This window comes from Hyla sarda, unplaced genomic scaffold, assembly GCF_029499605.1.
Source record: "Hyla sarda isolate aHylSar1 unplaced genomic scaffold, aHylSar1.hap1 scaffold_212, whole genome shotgun sequence".
In the NCBI taxonomy this organism is placed as follows: domain Eukaryota; kingdom Metazoa; phylum Chordata; class Amphibia; order Anura; family Hylidae; genus Hyla; species Hyla sarda.
Window position 1 is genome coordinate 423345 of NW_026608785.1, and position 23532 is coordinate 446876.

At 48.6% G+C, this 23532-nt stretch overlaps 1 protein-coding gene across 1 annotated transcript; it reads right to left on the reverse strand.

The window, feature by feature from the left end:
* Positions 1 to 386: 386 nt before the first annotated feature.
* CUL9 (cullin 9) lies at positions 387 to 21660 on the reverse strand (the record flags this gene model as incomplete). The annotated part of the gene is made up of 10 exons (XM_056552927.1): positions 387 to 900; positions 2638 to 2729; positions 3419 to 3552; positions 7141 to 7258; positions 7541 to 7651; positions 11133 to 11207; positions 13764 to 13857; positions 14411 to 14574; positions 14649 to 14813; positions 21520 to 21660. Coding segments are annotated over 10 exons (1299 nt in total), but the record flags the coding sequence as incomplete, so codon positions are not given.
* Between the last annotated feature and the right edge of the window lie 1872 nt (positions 21661 to 23532).

Consider the following 23532-nt stretch of genomic DNA (forward strand, 5'->3'; position numbering starts at 1 on the left):
AGGAGAGGAGATATATATATATATATATATATATATATATAAACAGAGGAGAGGAGATCTATATATATATATATACAGAGGAGAGGAGATCTATATATATATATATATATACACACAAAGGGAATAAACCTGTGTTCCTGCAATCCTTTCCTGTGAGGAATACTCCATTATATAGAGACATTTCAGGGGGGACAATATATACCGCCATGACTGTATGTGGTGAAGATATTGGGTGCACTCGGGGGAGGGTCTAGGCCTCAATATCTTTGATGGGAGTCCGTCTCGCCTCTGCCGCTCACACTCCAGGAATCAGAGTCCAGCTCACTTTACAGCGTATGTGCAACTTTATTAAACAAACGGAACAGATTATGTGAGGAAGCTGCAGAGCCCTCCCGCTGCCCCTCGCACCTTCGCCCACTAGAGGCACCAATCCCCCCCCCCTTTAAACGGTTAACAATGGGGCATCACAATGAGACAAAGTAAAAGGATTAATAAAAAATAACTCTTAATTATAAATATAAAGGTTTATAGAATTCCAGCTCCGTCATCTGGACCGGAGGCATCAGGTGAACCATGAATTAGCCGTGCGCCGCGCCACGTGATCGCTACCCAGGCACAAGGGGGAGGATAAAACGTAAGACGTGGCTGATATGGGGGCATCCTGCCGCTGAAATGTAGAGGGGGAAGGGTCACTTCTAGGCTTCTCCATCATAATCCTCAAAGATGAAGGAGTCCGGCTCCAGGTTCTCGGAGTCATAGTCTTCATCGTAGGAGAATTCGTCCTCGTCCAGCTCGTCGTCGTATTCTTCGTGCCACGCAGGAGCGTAATTGGGAACAGGAACGTAATCCTCATCCTGCTCGTCACCGGTGTCCACCGAGTCCGAGGAGTCGTCATTATTACTGAGGAGAGAAGGGACGGGTAACGATTGGGCACCACCAGGGGTCACCTCCAACCTGTGCCCCATAAACTGCTAAAACTATAGTTATGGATGACCGGGGCCCCTCACACCCCGGGGGCCCCTCACCGCCCACACTGGAGAGTCTACAACCCCCCCCCCCAACCAGACGTCGTTCTCACCAGATAACCTGTGTAATTCCCAATGTTCTGGGTGATCAGTGCAGTGTGACAATCTGTATCAATGTCATACTTCAGAGCTGCACTCACTATTCTGCAGCTTCAGAGCTGCCCTCACTATTCTGCAGCTTCAGAGCTGCCCTCACTATTCTGCAGCTTCAGAGCTGCCCTCACTATTCTGCAGCTTCAGAGCTGCCCTCACTATTCTGCAGCTTCAGAGCTGCCCTCACTATTCTGCAGCTTCAGAGCTGCCCTCACTATTCTGCAGCTTCAGAGCTGCCCTCACTATTCTGCAGCTTCAGAGCTGCACTCACTATTCTGCAACTTCAGAGCTGCCCTCACTATTCTGCAACTTCAGAGCTGCCCTCACTATTCTGCAGCTTCAGAGCTGCCCTCACTATTCTGCAACTTCAGAGCTGCCCTCACTATTCTGCAGCTTCAGAGCTGCCCTCACTATTCTGCAGCTTCAGAGCTGCCCTCACTATTCTGCAGCTTCAGAGCTGCCCTCACTATTCTGCAGCTTCAGAGCTGCCCTCACTATTCTGCAGTTTCAGAGCTGCCCTCACTATTCTGCAGCTTCAGAGCTGCCCTCACTATTCTGCAGCTTCAGAGCTGCCCTCACTATTCTGCAGCTTCAGAGCTGCCCTCACTATTCTGCAGCTTCAGAGCTGCCCTCACTATTCTGCAGCTTCAGAGCTGCCCTCACTATTCTGCAGCTTCAGAGCTGCCCTCTCCCAGCTCTCCTGCCTGATCGCTTGAATTCTGAGAAACGTCAACTCATCAGATGTGAGAAAGAAAAGAAGTCTGCAAAATCCATGAGTAAACAGCAGAATTGTGAGCGCATCTCTGGAACGTAATAGATTACAGAGATTCTGTGTGAACCATATAGGTGATGGGAGGAGTTACAGGGACAGAGTCACATGGGCAGGGGAGGAGTTACAGGGTCACATGGGCAAGGGAGGAGTTACAGGGTCACATGGGCAGGGGAGGAGTTATAAGGACAGGGTCACATGGGCAGGGGAGGAGTTACAGGGTCAGGGTCACATGGGCAGGGGAGGAGTTACAGGGTCAGGGTCACATGGGCAGGGGAGGAGTTACAGGGTCAGGGTCACATGGGCAGGGGAGGAGTTACAGGGTCAGGGTCACATGGGCAGGGGAGGAGTTACAGGGACAGGGTCACATGGGCAAGGGAGGAGTTACAGGGACAGGGTCACATGGGCAGGGGAGGAGTTACAGGGACAGGGTCACATGGGCAGGGGAGGAGTTACAGGGTCACCTGGGCAGAGGAGGAGGGACAGGGTCACCTGGGCAGGGGAGGAGTTACAGGATCACATGGGCAGGGGAGGAGTTACAGGGACAGGGTCACATGGGCAGGGGAGGAGTTACAGGGTCACATGGGCAGAGGAGGAGGGACAGGGTCACCTGAGCAGGGGAGGAGTTACAGGATCACATGGGCAGGGGAGGAGTTACACAATGAACAGGTTGGTCCATGGTGAGAAGAAGCTGGATGATCACATGATCGCTGACATGCAGATCACATGGTAGGTTATCACGGATCTTACTCTGTGGCTCCAGGGAAGGCGGCCATGTTGCTCAGGTTGGATCCTTTCATTTCCTTCTCATTGAGATCAGGCAGGAATCCGACACAAAAATCCTGCGAGGAAACATCTGTGAGGTCTACATGTCACATCTCAGGAGGATAGCCCCGCCCGTGTCACATCTCAGGAGGATAGCCCCGCCCGTGTCACATCTCAGGAGGATAGCCCCGCCCGTGTCACATCTCAGGAGGATAGCCCCGCCCGTGTCACATCTCAGGAGGATAGCCCGGCCCGTGTCACATCTCAGGAGGATAGCCCGGCCCGTGTCACATCTCAGGAGGATAGCCCGGCCCGTGTCACATCTCAGGAGGATAGCCCCGCCCGTGTCACATCTCAGGAGGATAGCCCCGCCCGTGTCACATCTCCGGAGGATAGCCCCGCCCGTGTCACATCTCCGGAGGATAGCCCCGCCCGTGTCACATCTCCGGAGGATAGCCCCGCCCGTGTCACATCTCGGGAGGATAGCCCCGCCCGTGTCACATCTCGGGAGGATAGCCCCGCCCGTGTCACATCTCGGGAGGATAGCCCCGCCCGTGTCACATCTCGGGAGGATAGCCCCGCCCGTGTCACATCTCGGGAGGATAGCCCCGCCCGTGTCACATCTCAGGAGGATAGCCCCGCCCGTGTCACATCTCAGGAGGATAGCCCGGCCCGTGTCACATCTCAGGAGGACAGCCCCGCCCGTGTCACATCTCAGGAGGACAGCCCCGCCCATGTGTGATATGTATGTTGTCGGAGTCCTCACCTGGGTGGAGTGCTGTAAGATGCCGTTCAGTCGCTCTTGGACTCTTCTGACCAGCTCCAGGACACTGCTGTACTTGTCAGGACTGAGGAGCCGCACAGAACAGGCCAAGTCCTCACTCTGCAGAAGGCTGAACTCTGCGGAGAGGATGGAGAGGACTGAGCACCCACCATACAAGAAACCAGTGTCCCTGCACATCACCACCATCACCACCACCACCATCACCATCACCACCATCACCACCACCACCACCACCACCACCACCATCACCACCACCATCACCACCACCACCACCACCATCACCACCACCACCACCATCACCACCACCACCATCATCGCCATCATCACCACGATCACCGCCATCATCATCATCATCACCACCATCACCGCCATCATCATCACCGCCATCATCTCAATCATCACCATCACCGCCATCATCATCATCATCACCACCATCACCATCACCACCACCACCACCACCCATCACCACCATCACCGCCATCATCACCATCATCACCGCCATCATCACCATCATCACCGCCATCATCACCATCATCACCGCCATCATCACCATCATCACCATCATCACCGCCATCATCACCATCATCACCGCCATCATCACCATCATCACCGCCATCATCATCATCATCATCACCATCACCGCCATCACCATCATCATCACCGCCATCACCATCATCACCGCCATCACCATCATCACCGCCATCATCACCATCATCATCATCATCATCATCATCATCACCGCCATCACCATCATCATCACCGCCATCACCATCATCACCGCCATCATCATCACCGCCATCATCACCACCATCGTCATCATCACCACCATCATCACCACCACCACCATCATCACCACCACCACCACCATCATCACCACCATCATCATCACCACCACCACCACCATCATCACCACCATCACTACTATTCACCCACCACCACCACCACCATCATCACCACCACTATCACCCACCATCATCATCATCATCATCATCACCACCACCATCATCATCACCACCATCGTCATCACCACCATCGTCATCACCACCACCACCATCACCACCACCACCACCACCACCACCACCACCATCATCACCACCACCACCACCATCACCCACCACCATCATCATCATCACCACTACTATCACCACCATCATAATCATCACCATCTCCACTACTATCACCACCATCATCATCATCACCACTACTATCATCACCACCACCATCATCATCACCATCACCACTACTATCACCACCATCATCATCATCACCACCATCACCACTACTATCATCACCACCATCACCACTACTATCATCACCACCATCACCACTACTATCATCACCACCATCACCACTACTATCATCACCACCATCACCACTACTATCATCACCACCATCACCACTACTATCATCACCACCATCACCACTACTATCATCACCACCATCACCACTACTATCATCACCATCATCATCATCACCACTACTATCACCACCAACACCACCATCACCACTACTATCACCACCATCATCATCATCATCACCATCACCACTACTATCATCACCACCACCATCACCACTACTATCATCACCACCACCATCACCACTACTATCATCATCATCATCATCATCATCATCACCACTACTATCACCACCACCATCACCACTACTATCATCACCACCAACACCACCACCACCATCACCACTACTATCATCACCACCATCATCATCATCATCACCACTACTATCATCACCACCATCACCACTACTATCATCACCACCATCACCACTACTATCATCACCACCATCACCACTACTATCATCACCACCATCACCACTACTATCATCATCACCATCACCACTACTATCATCATCACCAGAAACACCACCACCACCACCACTACTATCATCACCACCAACACCACCACCACCACCAACACCACCACCATCACCACTACTATCATCACTACCATCATCACCACCATCATCACCACTACTATCATCATCACCAGAAACACCACCACCATCACCACCAACACCACCACCACCACCACTATCATCACCACCATCATCACCACCATCATCACCACCATCATCACCACCATCATCACCACCATCATCACCACCATCATCACCACCATCATCATCACCACCATCATCATCACCACCATCATCATCACCACCATCATCATCACCACCATCATCATCATCACCACCATCACCACCATCATCACCACCATCATCACCACCATCATCACCACCATCATCATCCTCATCATCATCACCACTACTATCATCCATCATCACCACCACCATCATCCCCATCGTTGTCGTCATCACCACCATCATCACCACCACCACCATCATCACCACCATCATCATCCACCATCATCATCACAATCACCATCACCACCACCACCATCATCATCATCACCATCTCCATCACCACCATCATCATCACCACCATCACCACTACTATCATCACCATCATCATCATCACCACTACTATTACCACCACCACCAACACCACCATCACCACTACTATCATCACCACCACCACCATCACCACCACCATCACCACTACTATCATCACCACCATCATCACCATCACCACTACTATCATCACCACCATCATCATCATCACCACTACTATCATCATCACCAGAAACACCACCACCATCACCACTACTATCATCACCACCAACACCACCACCACCACCACTACTATCATCACCACCATCATCATCATCACCACTACTATCATCACCACCACCATCATCACCATCACCACCATCATCACCACCACCATCATCCCCATCGTTGTCGTCATCACCACCATCATCACCACCACCACCACCACCACCACCATCACCACCACCATCATCCACCATCATCATCATCACAATCACCATCACCATCATCATCATCATCATCATCATCACCACCATCATCATCATCATCTCCATCACCACCACCACCACCACCATCATCATCACCACCATCATCATCATCATCACCACCATCATCATCACCACCATCATCATCACCACCATCATCATCACCATCACCACTACTATCATCACCACCATCATCATCATCACCACTACTATCATCATCACCAGAAACACCACCACCATCACCACTACTATCATCACCACCAACACCACCACCACCACCACTACTATCATCACCACCATCATCATCATCACCACTACTATCATCACCACCACCATCATCACCATCACCACCATCATCCATCATCACCACCACCATCATCCCCATCGTTGTCGTCATCACCACCCCCATCATCACCATCACCACCATCATCCATCATCACCACCACCATCATCCCCATCGTTGTCGTCATCACCACCATCATCACCACCACCACCACCACCATCACCATCACCATCACCATCATCATCACCACCATCATCATCATCATCTCCATCACCACCACCACCACCACCACCATCATCATCACCACCATCATCATCATCATCACCACCATCATCATCACCACCATCATCATCATCTCCACCACCATCATCATCATCACCACCATCATCATCATCATCATCATCACCACCACCACCATCACCACCACCATCACCACCACCATCACCACCATCATCACCACCATCATCACCACCATCATCACCACCATCATCACCCTCCTCCTCCTCACAGAAGACCTGGCACATTCTCACCGAGAAGAATCTGAAGGGCGTTCACATGGAATTCCAAGTTTTCTGTCTGAGACTCCAAAACATCGAGACGTTCCGAGTCCTGATTATAGTAACTGTAGACACAGGAGTAACCGAGGACCTGCAAGATACAGCGCCAATTATACCCGGTTATACCCCCCAAACACACCCACACGGCACCTGGTTATACCCATCAGCCCCCCACCCCCCACACACACGGCAACCGGTTATACACAGTCCCCCCACCCCCCACACACGTGGCACCCGGTTATACACCGTCCCCCCCCCCCACACACGTGGCACCCGGTTATACACCGCCCCCCCACACACACGTGGCACCCGGTTATACACCGCCCCCCCACACACACGCACATACACGTACATACAATTTCACGGCTCTTACCTTGCGGCTCATCTCCAGCACCCTGCAGGCGGTGATGAGGAGGCTCAGGTTCCGCAGGGGCGGTTCTTCATTGAGGATGCTCAGTCGATTCCTCAGAGACACCGCAAACTCCTTCACAAGAGAGAAACCAGGAAAACACAAAATGTACAGATCAGCACCGATAGGGGCCTCAGCAGTGCACGGCAGTAATATCTGGGCACTATAGGGCTGTATTCATTATTGGGAACTATAGGGCTGTATTCATTATAGGGCACTATAGGGCTGTATTCAATATTGGGCGCTATAGGGCTGTATTCATTATTGGGCACTATAGGGCTGCATTCATTATTGGGCACTATAGGGCCGCATTCATTATTGGGCACTATAGGGCCGCATTCATTATTGGGCACTATAGGGCCGCATTCATTATTGGGCACTATAGGGCCGCATTCATTATTGGGCACTATAGGGCCGTATTCATTATTGGGCACTATAGGGCCGCATTCATTATTGGGCACTATAGGGCCGCATTCATTATTGGGCACTATAGGGCCGCATTCATTATTGGGCACTATAGGGCTGTATTCATTATTGGGCACTATAGGGCCGCATTCATTATTGGGCACTATAGGGCCGCATTCATTATTGGGCACTATAGGGCCGCATTCATTATTGGGCACTATAGGGCCGTATTCATTATTGGGCACTATAGGGCCGCATTCATTATTGGGCACTATAGGGCCGCATTCATTATTGGGCACTATAGGGCCGCATTCATTATTGGGCACTATAGGGCCGTATTCATTATTGGGCACTATAGGGCTGTATTCATTATTGGGCACTATAGGGCTGTATTCATTATTGGGCACTATAGGGCTGTATTCATTATTGGGCACTATAGGGCTGTATTCATTATTGGGCACTATAGGGCTGTATTCATTATTGGGCACTATAGGGCTGCATTCATTATTGGGCACTATAGGGCTGCATTCATTATTGGGCACTATAGGGCTGTATTCACTATTGGGCACTATAGGGCTGTATTCTTTATTGGGCACTATAGGGCTGTATTCATTATTGGGCACTATAGGGCTGCATTCCTTATTGGGCACTATAGGGCCGTATTCATTATTGGGCACTATAGGGCCGTATTCATTATTGGGCACTATAGGGCTGCATTCCTTATTGGGCACTATAGGGCTGTATTCATTATTGGGCACTATAGGGCTGTATTCACTATTGGGCACTATAGGGCTGCATTCATTATTGGGCACTATAGGGCTGTATTCATTATTGGGCACTATAGGGCTGTATTCATTATTGGGCACTATAGGGCTGTATTCATTATTGGGCACTATAGGGCCGTATTCATTATTGGGCACTATAGGGCCGTATTCATTATTGGGCACTATAGGGCTGTATTCATTATTGGGCACTATAGGGCCGTATTCATTATTGGGCACTATAGGGCTGTATTCATTATTGGGCACTATAGGGCTGCATTCATTATTGGGCACTATAGGGCCGTATTCATTATTGGGCACTATAGGGCTGTATTCATTATTGGGCACTATAGGGCCGTATTCATTATTGGGCACTATAGGGCCGTATTCATTATTGGGCACTATAGGGCTGCATTCATTATTGGGCACTATAGGGCGGCATTCATTATTGGGCACTATAGGGCTGTATTCATTAATTATGATGATATATATATATATATATATATCAGTGTATACAGCTGCTGCAGTGATGTTATGTATATATATATATCAGTGTATACAGCTGCTGCAGTGATGTTATGTATATATATATATATCAGTGTATACAGCTGCTGCAGTGATGTTATGTATATATATATATCAGTGTATACAGCTGCTGCAGTGATGTTATGTATATATATATATATATATATATGTGTATACAGCTGCTGCAGTGATGTTATGTATATATATATATCAGTGTATACAGCTGCTGCAGTGATGTTATGTATATATATATATCAGTGTATACAGATGCTGCTTTGATGTTATGTATATAAATATATCAGTGTATACAGCTGCTGCAGTGATGTTATGTATATATATATATATATATATATATATATATATATATCAGTGTATACAGCTGCTGCAGTGATGTTATGTATTATATATATATATATATATATCAGTGTATACAGCTGCTGCAGTGATGTTATGTATTATATATATATATATATATCAGTGTATACAGCTGCTGCAGTGATGTTATGTATATATATATATATATATATATATATCAGTGTATACAGCTGCTGCAGTGATGTTATGTATATATATATATATATCAGTGTATACAGCTGCTGCAGTGATGTTATGTATATATATATATATATATATATCAGTGTATACAGCTGCTGCAGTGATGTTATGTATATATATATATCAGTGTATACAGCTGCTGCAGTGATGTTATGTATATATATATATATATATATATATCAGTGTATACAGCTGCTGCAGTGATGTTATGTATATATATATATATATCAGTGTATACAGCTGCTGCAGTGATGTTATGTATATATATATATATATCAGTGTATACAGCTGCTGCAGTGATGTTATGTATATATATATATATATATATATATATATATCAGTGTATACAGCTGCTGCAGTGATGTTATGTATATATATATATATCAGTGTATACAGCTGCTGCAGTGATGTTATGTATTATATATATATATATCAGTGTATACAGCTGCTGCGGTGATGTTATGTATATATATATATATATCAGTGTATACAGCTGCTGCAGTGATGTTATGTATATATATATATATATCAGTGTATACAGCTGCTGCAGTGATGTTATGTATATATATATATATATATATATATATATATATATATATATATATCAGTGTATACAGCTGCTGCAGTGATGTTATGTATATATATATATATATATATATATCAGTGTATACAGCTGCTGCAGTGATGTTATGTATATATATATATCAGTGTATACAGCTGCTGCAGTGATGTTATGTATATATATATATATATATATATCAGTGTATACAGCTGCTGCAGTGATGTTATGTATATATATATATATATCAGTGTATACAGCTGCTGCAGTGATGTTATGTATATATATATATATATATATATATATATATCAGTGTATACAGCTGCTGCAGTGATGTTATGTATATATATATATATATATATATATATATATATATATATATATATCAGTGTATACAGCTGCTGCAGTGATGTTATGTATATATATATATATATATATATCAGTGTATACAGCTGCTGCAGTGATGTTATGTATATATATATATATATATATATATATATATATATATATATATATCAGTGTATACAGCTGCTGCAGTGATGTTATGTATATATATATATATATATATATCAGTGTATACAGCTGCTGCGGTCACAGATGGCAGACGCGTCCTCTCACATTGAGGCTGCAGACATGACACCCTGCAGAACAGCTGCTTGTTGGGGTCTCTCTCTGATATAAGGGGTTGTGGACCGCTCTGTATCACCCCCATGTACCTGACATCATCCCCGCCCCCCACGACCTCACTTACCTTTGACTGATGCTGTAATGTGCACCTCTCATTGTAGTCCTGGAACCTCTTCTCCTGACGGGCAGCTTTACTGACCTGTTCCAAAAGAAACATCATCATCACCAATCACCATCTCCACCAATCACCATCATCATCATCACCATCATCACCATCACCACCATCATCACCATCACAAACACCACCACCACCATCACCATCACAAACACCACCATCACCATCACAAACACCACCACCACCATCACAAACACCACCACCACCATCACAAACACCACCATCACAAACACCACCATCATCACCATCACAAACACCACCACCACCATCACAAACACCACCACCACCATCACAAACACCACCATCATCACCATCACAAACACCACCATCACCATCACAAACACCACCATCATCACCATCACAAACACCACCATCACAAACACCACCACCACCATCACAAACACCACCACCACCATCACAAACACCACCACCACCATCACAAACACCACCATCACCATCACAAACACCACCATCACCATCACAAACACCACCATCACCATCACAAACACCACCATCACAAACACCACCATCACCATCATCACCATCACAAACACCACCATCATCATCATCATCACCATCATCACAAACACCACCACCACCATCACAAACACCACCATCACCATCACAAACACCACCATCACCATCACAAACACCACCATCACCATCACAAACACCACCATCACCATCACAAACACCACCATCACCATCACAAACACCACCACCACCATCACAAACACCACCATCACCATCACAAACACCACCATCACCATCACAAACACCACCATCACCATCACAAACACCACCACCACCATCACAAACACCACCATCACCATCACAAACACCACCATCACCATCACAAACACCACCACCACCATCACAAACACCACCACCACCATCACAAACACCACCACCACCATCACAAACACCACCATCACCATCACAAACACCACCATCACCATCACAAACACCACCATCACCATCACAAACACCACCATCACCATCACAAACACCACCATCACCATCACAAACACCACCATCATCATCATCACCATCACAAACACCACCACCACCATCACAAACACCACCATCACCATCACAAACACCACCACCACCATCACAAACACCACCATCACCATCACAAACACCACCATCACCATCACAAACACCACCACCACCATCACAAACACCACCATCACCATCACAAACACCACCATCACCATCACAAACACCACCACCACCATCACAAACACCACCACCACCATCACAAACACCACCACCACCATCACAAACACCACCACCACCATCACAAACACCACCACCACCATCACAAACACCACCATCACCATCACAAACACCACCATCACCATCACAAACACCACCATCACCATCACAAACACCACCATCACCATCACAAACACCACCATCACCATCACAAACACCACCATCACCATCACAAACACCACCATCATCATCATCACCATCACAAACACCACCACCACCATCACAAACACCACCATCACCATCACAAACACCACCACCACCATCACAAACACCACCATCACCATCACAAACACCACCATCACCATCACAAACACCACCATCACCATCACAAACACCACCACCACCATCACAAACACCACCACCACCATCACAAACACCACCATCACAAACACCACCATCATCATCATCACCATCACAAACACCACCATCACCATCACCATCACAAACACCACCATCACCATCACCACCATCATCATCATCACCATCACAAACACCACCACCACCATCACAAACACCACCATCATCATCATCACCATCACAAACACCACCATCACCATCATCACCATCACAAACACCACCATCACCATCACCACCATCATCACCATCACAAACACCACCATCACCATCACAAACACCACCATCACAAACACCACCATCACAAACACCACCATCACCATCACAAACACCACCATCACCATCATCACCATCACAAACACCACCATCATCATCATCACCATCATCACCATCACCACCACCATCACAAACACCACCATCACCATCACCATCACAAACACCACCATCATCATCATCACCATCATCACCATCACAAACACCACCATCATCATCATCACCACCATCACCATCACAAACACCACCATCATCATCATCACCATCATCACCATCACAAACACCACCATCATCATCATCACCATCACAAACACCACCATCATCATCATCATCACCATCACCACCATCATCATCATCATCACCACCATCACCACCATCACCATCACCATCACAAACACCATCATCACCATCACCACCATCACCACCATCACCATCACAAACACCATCATCACCATCACCACCATCACCACCATCACCACCATCACCATCATCACCACCATCACCATCATCACCACCATCACCATCACCATCACAAACACCATCATCACCATCACCACCATCACCACCATCACCATCATCACCACCATCACCATCATCATCATCATCATCACCATCATCATCACCATCACCACCATCATCACCACCGCAGACCCCTGTGACCCTGGTGCTCACCATGGCGGAGCAGTTGTAGTAATCCTTGTGTGTGGGTTTCCAGGGCTTCAGGCAACGCCAGCAGAATCCATGGTTACATTTGGCACAGGTCATACTGTACGGGGAGACAAAGGTCATGAGACAAGGGGCGGGGGAGAGGCGGGGCAGGCTGGGGGAGGGGGAGAGGATGGGCAGGCTGGGGGAGGGGGAGAGGATGGGCAGGCTGGGGGAGGGGGAGAGGATGGGCAGGCAGGGGGAGAGAAGCGGAGAGGGCGGCGGGGGAGAGAAGCGGAGAGGGCGGCGGGGGAGAGAAGCGGAGAGGGCGGCGGGGGAGAGAAGCGGAGAGGGCGGCGGGGGAGAGAAGCGGAGAGGGCGGCGGGGGAGAGAAGCGGAGAGGGCGGCGGGGGAGAGAAGCGGAGAGGGCGGCGGGGGAGAGAAGCGGAGAGGGCGGCGGGGGAGAGAAGCGGAGAGGGCGGCGGGGGAGAGAAGCGGAGAGGGCGGCGGGGGAGAGAAGCGGAGAGGGCGGCGGGGGAGAGAAGCGGAGAGGGCGGCGGGGGAGAGAAGCGGACAGGGTGGCGGGGGAGAAGCGGACAGGGTGGCGGGGGAGAAGCGGACAGGGTGGCGGGGGAGAAGCGGAACAGGAAGGGGCCCCAGGCGGGGGCACTCACTGCAGGCAGCCCTCGTTCTTCTCGATCGGAGCCTGGCAGCTGGGGCAATGCTTGGAGATGAGCTTGGTCAGGTGTTTGCTCTGCGCCTCCAGGGTCATCCCCTCGTAGAAGCCCCCGTCATCCATCCACTGGGACATATGGCTGCAGCTGGCCGGGTAATGAGCCTGAGGGGGAGACGACTGGCAGTGAGGTCCTGACCGAACCACTGTAACACATCTCTGCTGTGAACAGAACTCACCTCAGGGAAGCTGCACTTAAAGCAGGACATCCAGGAGCACTTGGCGCAGGCGGCCCCGCTCCCCAGCCCTTCCTTACACAGGATACGGTCACAGCCCTGGGGGTTCGTGCACCACGTCAGGTTAGAGCAACTCTCCACAAAGCCACGCAACAAAGCCTTCTCATACTGCGGGAGGGAGCAGAGGTCACAAGTCAGTGTACAGAGAGGTCACCAGTCAGTGTACAGAGAGGTCACAAGTCAGTGTACAGAGAGGTTACAAGTCAGTGTACAGAGAGGTCACAAGTCAGTGTACAGAGAGGTCACAAGTCAGTGTACAGAGAGGTCACAAGTCAGTGTACAGAGAGGTCACCAGTGAGTGTACAGAGAGGTCACAAGTCAGTGTACAGAGAGGTCACAAGTCAGTGTACAGAGAGGTCACCAGTGAGTGTACAGAGAGGTCACAAGTCAGTGTACAGAGAGGTCACCAGTGAGTGTACAGAGAGGTCACCAGTGAGTGTACAGAGAGGTCACAAGTCAGTGTACAGAGAGGTCACCAGTGAGTGTACAGAGAGGTCACCAGTGAGTGTACAGAGAGGTCACCAGTGAGTGTACAGAGAGGTCACAAGTCAGTGTACAGAGAGGTCACCAGTCAGTGTACAGAGAGGTCACAAGTCAGTGTACAGAGAGGTCACCAGTGAGTGTACAGAGAGGTCACCAGTCAGTGTACAGAGAGGTCACCAGTGAGTATACAGAGAGGTCACCAGTCAGTGTACAGAGAGGTCACCAGTGAGTGTACAGAGAGGTCACCAGTGAGTGTACAGAGAGGTCACCAGTGAGTGTACAGAGAGGTCACCAGTCAGTGTACAGAGAGGTCACCAGTGAGTGTACAGAGAGGTCACCAGTCAGTGTACAGAGAGGTCACCAGTGAGTGTACAGAGAGGTCACCAGTGAGTGTACAGAGAGGTCACAAGTCAGTGTACATGAGAGGTCACCAGTGAGTGTACAGAGAGGTCACAAGTCAGTGTACAGAGAGGTCACCAGTGTGTATACAGAGAGGTCACCAGTGAGTATACAGAGAGGTCACAAGTCAGTGTACAGAGAGGTCACAAGTCAGTGTACAGAGAGGTCACCAGTCAGTGTACAGAGAGGTCACCAGTGAGTATACAGAGAGGTCACCAGTGAGTGTACAGAGAGGTCACCAGTGAGTGTACAGAGAGGTCACCAGTGAGTGTACAGAGAGGTCACCAGTGAGTGTACAGAGAGGTCACCAGTGAGTGTACAGAGAGGTCACCAGTGAGTGTACAGAGAGGTCACCAGTCAGTGTACAGAGAGGTCACCAGTGAGTGTACAGAGAGGTCACCAGTGAGTGTACAGAGAGGTCACAAGTCAGTGTACATGAGAGGTCACCAGTGAGTATCCACAGAGGTCACCAGTGTGTATACAGAGAGGTCACCAGTGAGTATACAGAGAGGTCACAAGTCAGTGTACAGAGAGGTCACAAGTCAGTGTACAGAGAGGTCACAAGTCAGTGTACAGAGAGGTCACCAGTGAGTGTACAGAGAGGTCACAAGTCAGTATACAGAGAGGTCACCAGTGAGTGTACAGAGAGGTCACCAGTCAGTGTACAGAGAGGTCGCCAGTGAGTATACAAGAGAGGTCGCCAGTGTGTATACAGAGAGGTCGCCAGTGTGTATACAGAGAGGTCGCCAGTGAGTATACAGAGAGGTCGCCAGTGAGTATACAGAGAGGTCGCCAGTGAGTATACAGAGAGGTCGCCAGTGAGTATACAGAGAGGTCACCAGTGAGTGTACAGAGAGGTCACCAGTGAGTGTACAGAGAGGTCACCAGTGAGTATACAAGAGAGGTCACCAGTGTGTATACAAGAGAGGTCACCAGTGTGTATACAAGAGAGGTCACCGGTGAGTGTATTCAGAGAGGTCACCGGTGAGTGTATTCAGAGAGGTTACCGGTGAGTGTATACAGGAGAGGTCACCGGTCAGTGTATACAGGAGAGGTCACCGGTCAGTGTATACAGGAGCGGTCACCGGTCAGTGTATACAGGAGCGGTCACCGGTCAGTGTATACAGGAGCGGTCACCGGTCAGTGTATACAGGAGCGGTCACCGGTCAGTGTAAACAGGAGCGGTCACCGGTCAGTGTATACAGGAGAGGTCACCGGTCAGTATATACAGGAGAGGTCACCGGTCAGTATATACAGGAGAGGTCACCGGTCAGTGTATACAGGAGAGGTCACCGGTCAGTGTATACAGGAGAGGTCACCGGTCAGTGTATACAGGAGAGGTCACCGGTCAGTGTATACAGGAGAGGTCACCGGTCAGTGTTTACAGGAGAGGTCACCGGTCAGTGTTTACAGGAGAGGTCACCGGTCAGTATATACAGGAGAGGTCACCGGTCAGTGTATACAGGAGAGGTCACCGGTCAGTGTATACAGGAGAGGTCACCGGTCAGTGTATACAGGAGAGGTCACCGGTCAGTGTATACAGGAGAGGTCACCGGTCAGTATATACAGGAGAGGTCACCGGTCAGTATATACAGGAGAGGTCACCGGTCAGTATATACAGGAGAGGTCACCGGTCAGTATATACAGGAGAGGTCACCGGTCAGTATATACAGGAGAGGTCACCGGTCAGTATATACAGGAGAGGTCACCGGTCAGTGTATACAGGAGAGGTCACCGGTCAGTATATACAGGAGAGGTCACCGGTCAGTGTATACAGGAGAGGTCACCGGTCAGTGTATACAGGAGAGGTCACCGGTCAGTATATACAGGAGAGGTCACCGGTCAGTATATACAGGAGAGGTCACCGGTCAGTGTATACAGGAGAGGTCACCGGTCAGTGTATACAGGAGAGGTCACCGGTCAGTGTATACAGGAGAGGTCACCGGTCAGTGTATACAGGAGAGGTCACCGGTCAGTGTATACAGGAGAGGTCACCGGTCAGTATATACAGGAGAGGTCACCGGTCAGTATATACAGGAGAGGTCACCGGTCAGTATATACAGGAGAGGTCACCGGTCAGTATATACAGGAGAGGTCACCGGTCAGTGTATACAGGAGAGGTCACCGGTCAGTGTATACAGGAGAGGTCACCGGTCAGTGTATACAGGAGAGGTCACCGGTCAGTATATACAGGAGAGGTCACCGGTCAGTATATACAGGAGAGGTCACCGGTCAGTATATACAGGAGAGGTCACCGGTCAGTATATACAGGAGAGGTCACCGGTCAGTATATACAGGAGAGGTCACCGGTCAGTATATACAGGAGAGGTCACCGGTCAGTATATACAGGAGAGGTCACCGGTCAGTATATACAGGAGAGGTCACCGGTCAGTATATACAGGAGAGGTCACCGGTCAGTATATACAGGAGAGGTCACCGGTCAGTATATACAGGAGAGGTCACCGGTCAGTATATACAGGAGAGGTCACCGGTCAGTATATACAGGAGAGGTCACCGGTCAGTATATACAGGAGAGGTCACCGGTCAGTATATACAGGAGAGGTCACCGGTCAGTATATACAGGAGAGGTCACCGGTCAGTATATACAGGAGAGGTCACCGGTCAGTATATACAGGAGAGGTCACCGGTCAGTATATACAGGAGAGGTCACCGGTCAGTATATACAGGAGAGGTCACCGGTCAGTATATACAGGAGAGGTCACCGGTCAGTATATACAGGAGTGGTCACCGGTCAGTATATACAGGAGTGGTCACCGGTCAGTATATACAGGAGAGGTCACCGGTCAGTATATACAGGAGAGGTCACCGGTCAGTGTATACAGGAGAGGTCACCGGTCAGTGTATACAGGAGAGGTCACCGGTCAGTATATACAGGAGTGGTCACCGGTCAGTATATACAGGAGAGGTCACCGGTCAGTATATACAGGAGAGGTCACCGGTCAGTGTATACAGGAGAGGTCACCGGTCAGTGTATACAGGAGAGGTCACCGGTCAGTGTATACAGGAGAGGTCACCGGTCAGTGTATACAGGAGAGGTCACCGGTCAGTGTATACAGGAGAGGTCACCGGTCAGTGTATACAGGAGAGGTCACCGGTCAGTGTATACAGGAGAGGTCACCGGTCAGTGTATACAGGAGAGGTCACCGGTCAGTGTATACAGGAGAGGTCACCGGTCAGTGTATACAGGAGAGGTCACCGGTCAGTATATACAGGAGAGGTCACCGGTCAGTATATACAGGAGAGGTCACCGGTCAGTATATACAGGAGAGGTCACCGGTCAGTATATACAGGAGAGGTCACCGGTCAGTATATACAGGAGAGGTCACCGGTCAGTATATACAGGAGAGGTCACCGGTCAGTATATACAGGAGAGGTCACCGGTCAGTATATACAGGAGAGGTCACCGGTCAGTATATACAGGAGAGGTCACCGGTCAGTGTATACAGGAGAGGTCACCGGTCAGTATATACAGGAGAGGTCACCGGTCAGTATATACAGGAGAGGTCACCGGTCAGTATATACAGGAGAGGTCACCGGTCAGTATATACAGGAGAGGTCACCGGTCAGTATATACAGGAGAGGTCACCGGTCAGTATATACAGGAGAGGTCACCGGTCAGTGTATACAGGAGAGGTCACCGGTCAGTATATACAGGAGAGGTCACCGGTCAGTATATACAGGAGAGGTCACCGGTCAGTATATACAGGAGAGGTCACCGGTCAGTATATACAGGAGAGGTCACCGGTCAGTATATACAGGAGAGGTCACCGGTCAGTATATACAGGAGAGGTCACCGGTCAGTGTATACAGGAGAGGTCACCGGTCAGTGTATACAGGAGAGGTCACCGGTCAGTATATACAGGAGAGGTCACCGGTCAGTATATACAGGAGAGGTCACCGGTCAGTATATACAGGAGAGGTCACCGGTCAGTGTATACAGGAGAGGTCACCGGTCAGTATATACAGGAGAGGTCACCGGTCAGTATATACAGGAGAGGTCACCGGTCAGTGTATACAGGAGAGGTCACCGGTCATTGTATACAGGAGAGGTCACCGGTCAGTGTATACAGGAGAGGTCACCGGTCAGTGTATACAGGAGAGGTCACCGGTCAGTGTATACAGGAGAGGTCACCGGTCAGTATATACAGGAGAGGTCACCGGTCAGTATATACAGGAGAGGTCACCGGTCAGTGTATACAGGAGAGGTCACCGGTCAGTGTATACAGGAGAGGTCACCGGTCAGTATATACAGGAGAGGTCACCGGTCAGTATATACAGGAGAGGTCACCGGTCAGTATATACAGGAGAGGTCACCGGTCAGTATATACAGGAGAGGTCACCGGTCAGTATATACAGGAGAGGTCACCGGTCAGTATATACAGGAGAGGTCACCGGTCAGTATATACAGGAGAGGTCACCGGTCAGTGTATACAGGAGAGGTCACCGGTCAGTATATACAGGAGAGGTCACCGGTCAGTATATACAGGAGAGGTCACCGGTCAGTATATACAGGAGAGGTCACCGGTCAGTATATACAGGAGAGGTCACCGGTCAGTATATACAGGAGAGGTCACCGGTCAGTATATACAGGAGAGGTCACCGGTCAGTGTATACAGGAGAGGTCACCGGTCAGTGTATACAGGAGAGGTCACCGGTCAGTATATACAGGAGAGGTCACCGGTCAGTATATACAGGAGAGGTCACCGGTCAGTATATACAGGAGAGGTCACCGGTCAGTGTATACAGGAGAGGTCACCGGTCAGTATATACAGGAGAGGTCACCGGTCAGTGTATACAGGAGAGGTCACCGGTCAGTGTATACAGGAGAGGTCACCGGTCATTGTATACAGGAGAGGTCACCGGTCAGTGTATACAGGAGAGGTCACCGGTCAGTGTATACAGGAGAGGTCACCGGTCAGTGTATACAGGAGAGGTCACCGGTCAGTATATACAGGAGAGGTCACCGGTCAGTATATACAGGAGAGGTCACCGGTCAGTGTATACAGGAGAGGTCACCGGTCAGTGTATACAGGAGAGGTCACCGGTCAGTGTATACAGGAGAGGTCACAGGTCAGTATATACAGGAGAGGTCACCGGTCAGTGTATACAGGAGAGGTCACCGGTCAGTGTATACAGGAGAGGTCACAGGTCAGTATATACAGGAGAGGTCACCGGTCAGTGTATACAGGAGAGGTCACCGGTCAGTGTATACAGGAGAGGTCACCGGTCAGTGTATACAGGAGAGGTCACCGGTCAGTGTATACAGGAGAGGTCACCGGTCAGTATATACAGGAGAGGTCACCGGTCAGTATATACAGGAGAGGTCACCGGTCAGTATATACAGGAGAGGTCACCGGTCAGTATATACAGGAGAGGTCACCGGTCAGTGTATACAGGAGAGGTCACCGGTCAGTGTATAAAGGAGAGGTCACCGGTCAGTGTATACAGGAGAGGTCACCGGTCAGTATATACAGGAGAGGTCACCGGTCAGTGTATACAGGAGAGGTCACCGGTCAGTGTATACAGGAGAGGTCACCGGTCAGTGTATACAGGAGAGGTCACAGGTCAGTATATACAGGAGAGGTCACCGGTCAGTGTATACAGGAGAGGTCACAGGTCAGTATATACAGGAGAGGTCACCGGTCAGTGTATACAGGAGAGGTCACCGGTCAGTGTATACAGGAGAGGTCACCGGTCAGTGTATACAGGAGAGGTCACCGGTCAGTGTATACAGGAGAGGTCACCGGTCAGTATATACAGGAGAGGTCACCGGTCAGTATATACAGGAGAGGTCACCGGTCAGTATATACAGGAGAGGTCACCGGTCAGTGTATACAGGAGAGGTCACCGGTCAGTGTATACAGGAGAGGTCACCGGTCAGTATATATATACCCCCTGCAGCTCCTCTCACCTTCTCGATGACCTCTTTGGAGGAGATGATGTTGCGGATGAAGTCGGACGTTGGTTGCGCCCGGCAGTCGGTGGTCGGACACGTACAGGTGCGGACCAGGTTCTGCTCGATGCGGGTGCTCAGGTATTCATTCCAGCAGTTCTGGGGAAGACATAACATTCAGAAATAACTGTATACGGGTCATGTGATCAAGGGGGCGGAGCTGTATACACTGATCATGTGACTCATGTAATATATATAGGATATGTAATCATGGGGGCGGAGCTGTATACACTGATCATGTGACCCATGTTAATATATATATGGGATATGTAATCATGGGGGCGGAGCTGTATACACTGATCATGTGACCCATGTAATATATAGGATATGTAATCATGGGGGCGGTGCTGTATACACTGATCATGTGACCCATGTAATATATATGGGATATGTAATCATGGGGGCGGAGCTGTATACACTGATCATGTGACCCATGTAATATATAGGATATGTAATCATGGGGGCGGTGCTGTATACACTGATCATGTGACCCATGTAATATATATGGGATATGTAATCATGGGGGCGGAGCTGTATACACTGATCATGTGACCCATGTAATATATAGGATATGTAATCATGGGGGCGGTGCTGTATACACTGATCATGTGACCCAAGTAATATATAGGATATGTAATCATGGGGGCGGAGCTGTATACACTGATCATGTGACCCATGTAATATATAGGATATGTAATCATGGGGGCGGTGCTGTATACACTGATCATGTGACCCATGTAATATATAGGATATGTAATCATGGGGGCGGTGCTGTATACACTGATCATGTGACCCATGTAATATATATGGGATATGTAATCATGGGGGCGGTGCTGTATACACTGATCATGTGACCCATGTAATATATAGGATATGTAATAATGGGGGTGGTGCTTGTATACACTGATCATGTGACTCATGTAATATATATAGGATATGTAATCATGGGGGCGGTGCTGTATACACTGATCATGTGACTCATGTAATATATATAGGATATGTAATCATGGGGGCGGTGCTGTATACACTGATCATGTGACTCATGTAATATATATAGGATATGTAATCATGGGGGCGGAGCTGTATACACTGATCATGTGACCCATGTAATATAATATATATATATGATATGTAATCATGGGGGCGGTGCTGTATACACTATCATGTGACTCATGTAATATATATAGGATATGTAATCATGGGGGCGGAGCTGTATACACTGATCATGTGACCCATGTAATATATATATGGGATATGTAATCAAGGGTGGCGGAGCTGTATACACTGATCATGTGACCCAAGTAATATATAGGATATGTAATCATGGGGCGGTGCTGTATACACTGATCATGTGACCCATGTAATATATATATATATATATATATATGAGATATGTAATAATGGGGGTGGTGCTGTATACACTGATCATGTGACCCATGTAATATATATATGATATGTAATCATGGGGGCGGAGCTGTATACACTGATCATGTGACCCATGTAATATATATGGGATATGTAATCATGGGGGCGGTGATGTATACACTGATCATGTGACCCATGTAATATATAGGATATGTAATCATGGGGGCGGTGCTGTATACACTGATCATGTGACCCATGTAATATATATATATATATATATATATATATATATATATATATATATGAAATATGTAATAATGGGGGTGGTGCTGTATACACTGATCATGTGACCCATGTAATATATATATGATATGTAATCATGGGGGCGGAGCTGTATACACTGATCATGAGACCCATGTAATATATATGGGATATGTAATCATGGGGGCGGTGATGTATACACTGATCATGTGAACCATGTAATATATATATATGATATGTAATCATGGGGGCGGTGCTGTATACACTGATCATGTGACCCAAGTAATATATATATGATATGTAATCATGGGGGCGGTGATGTATACACTGATCATGTGACCCATG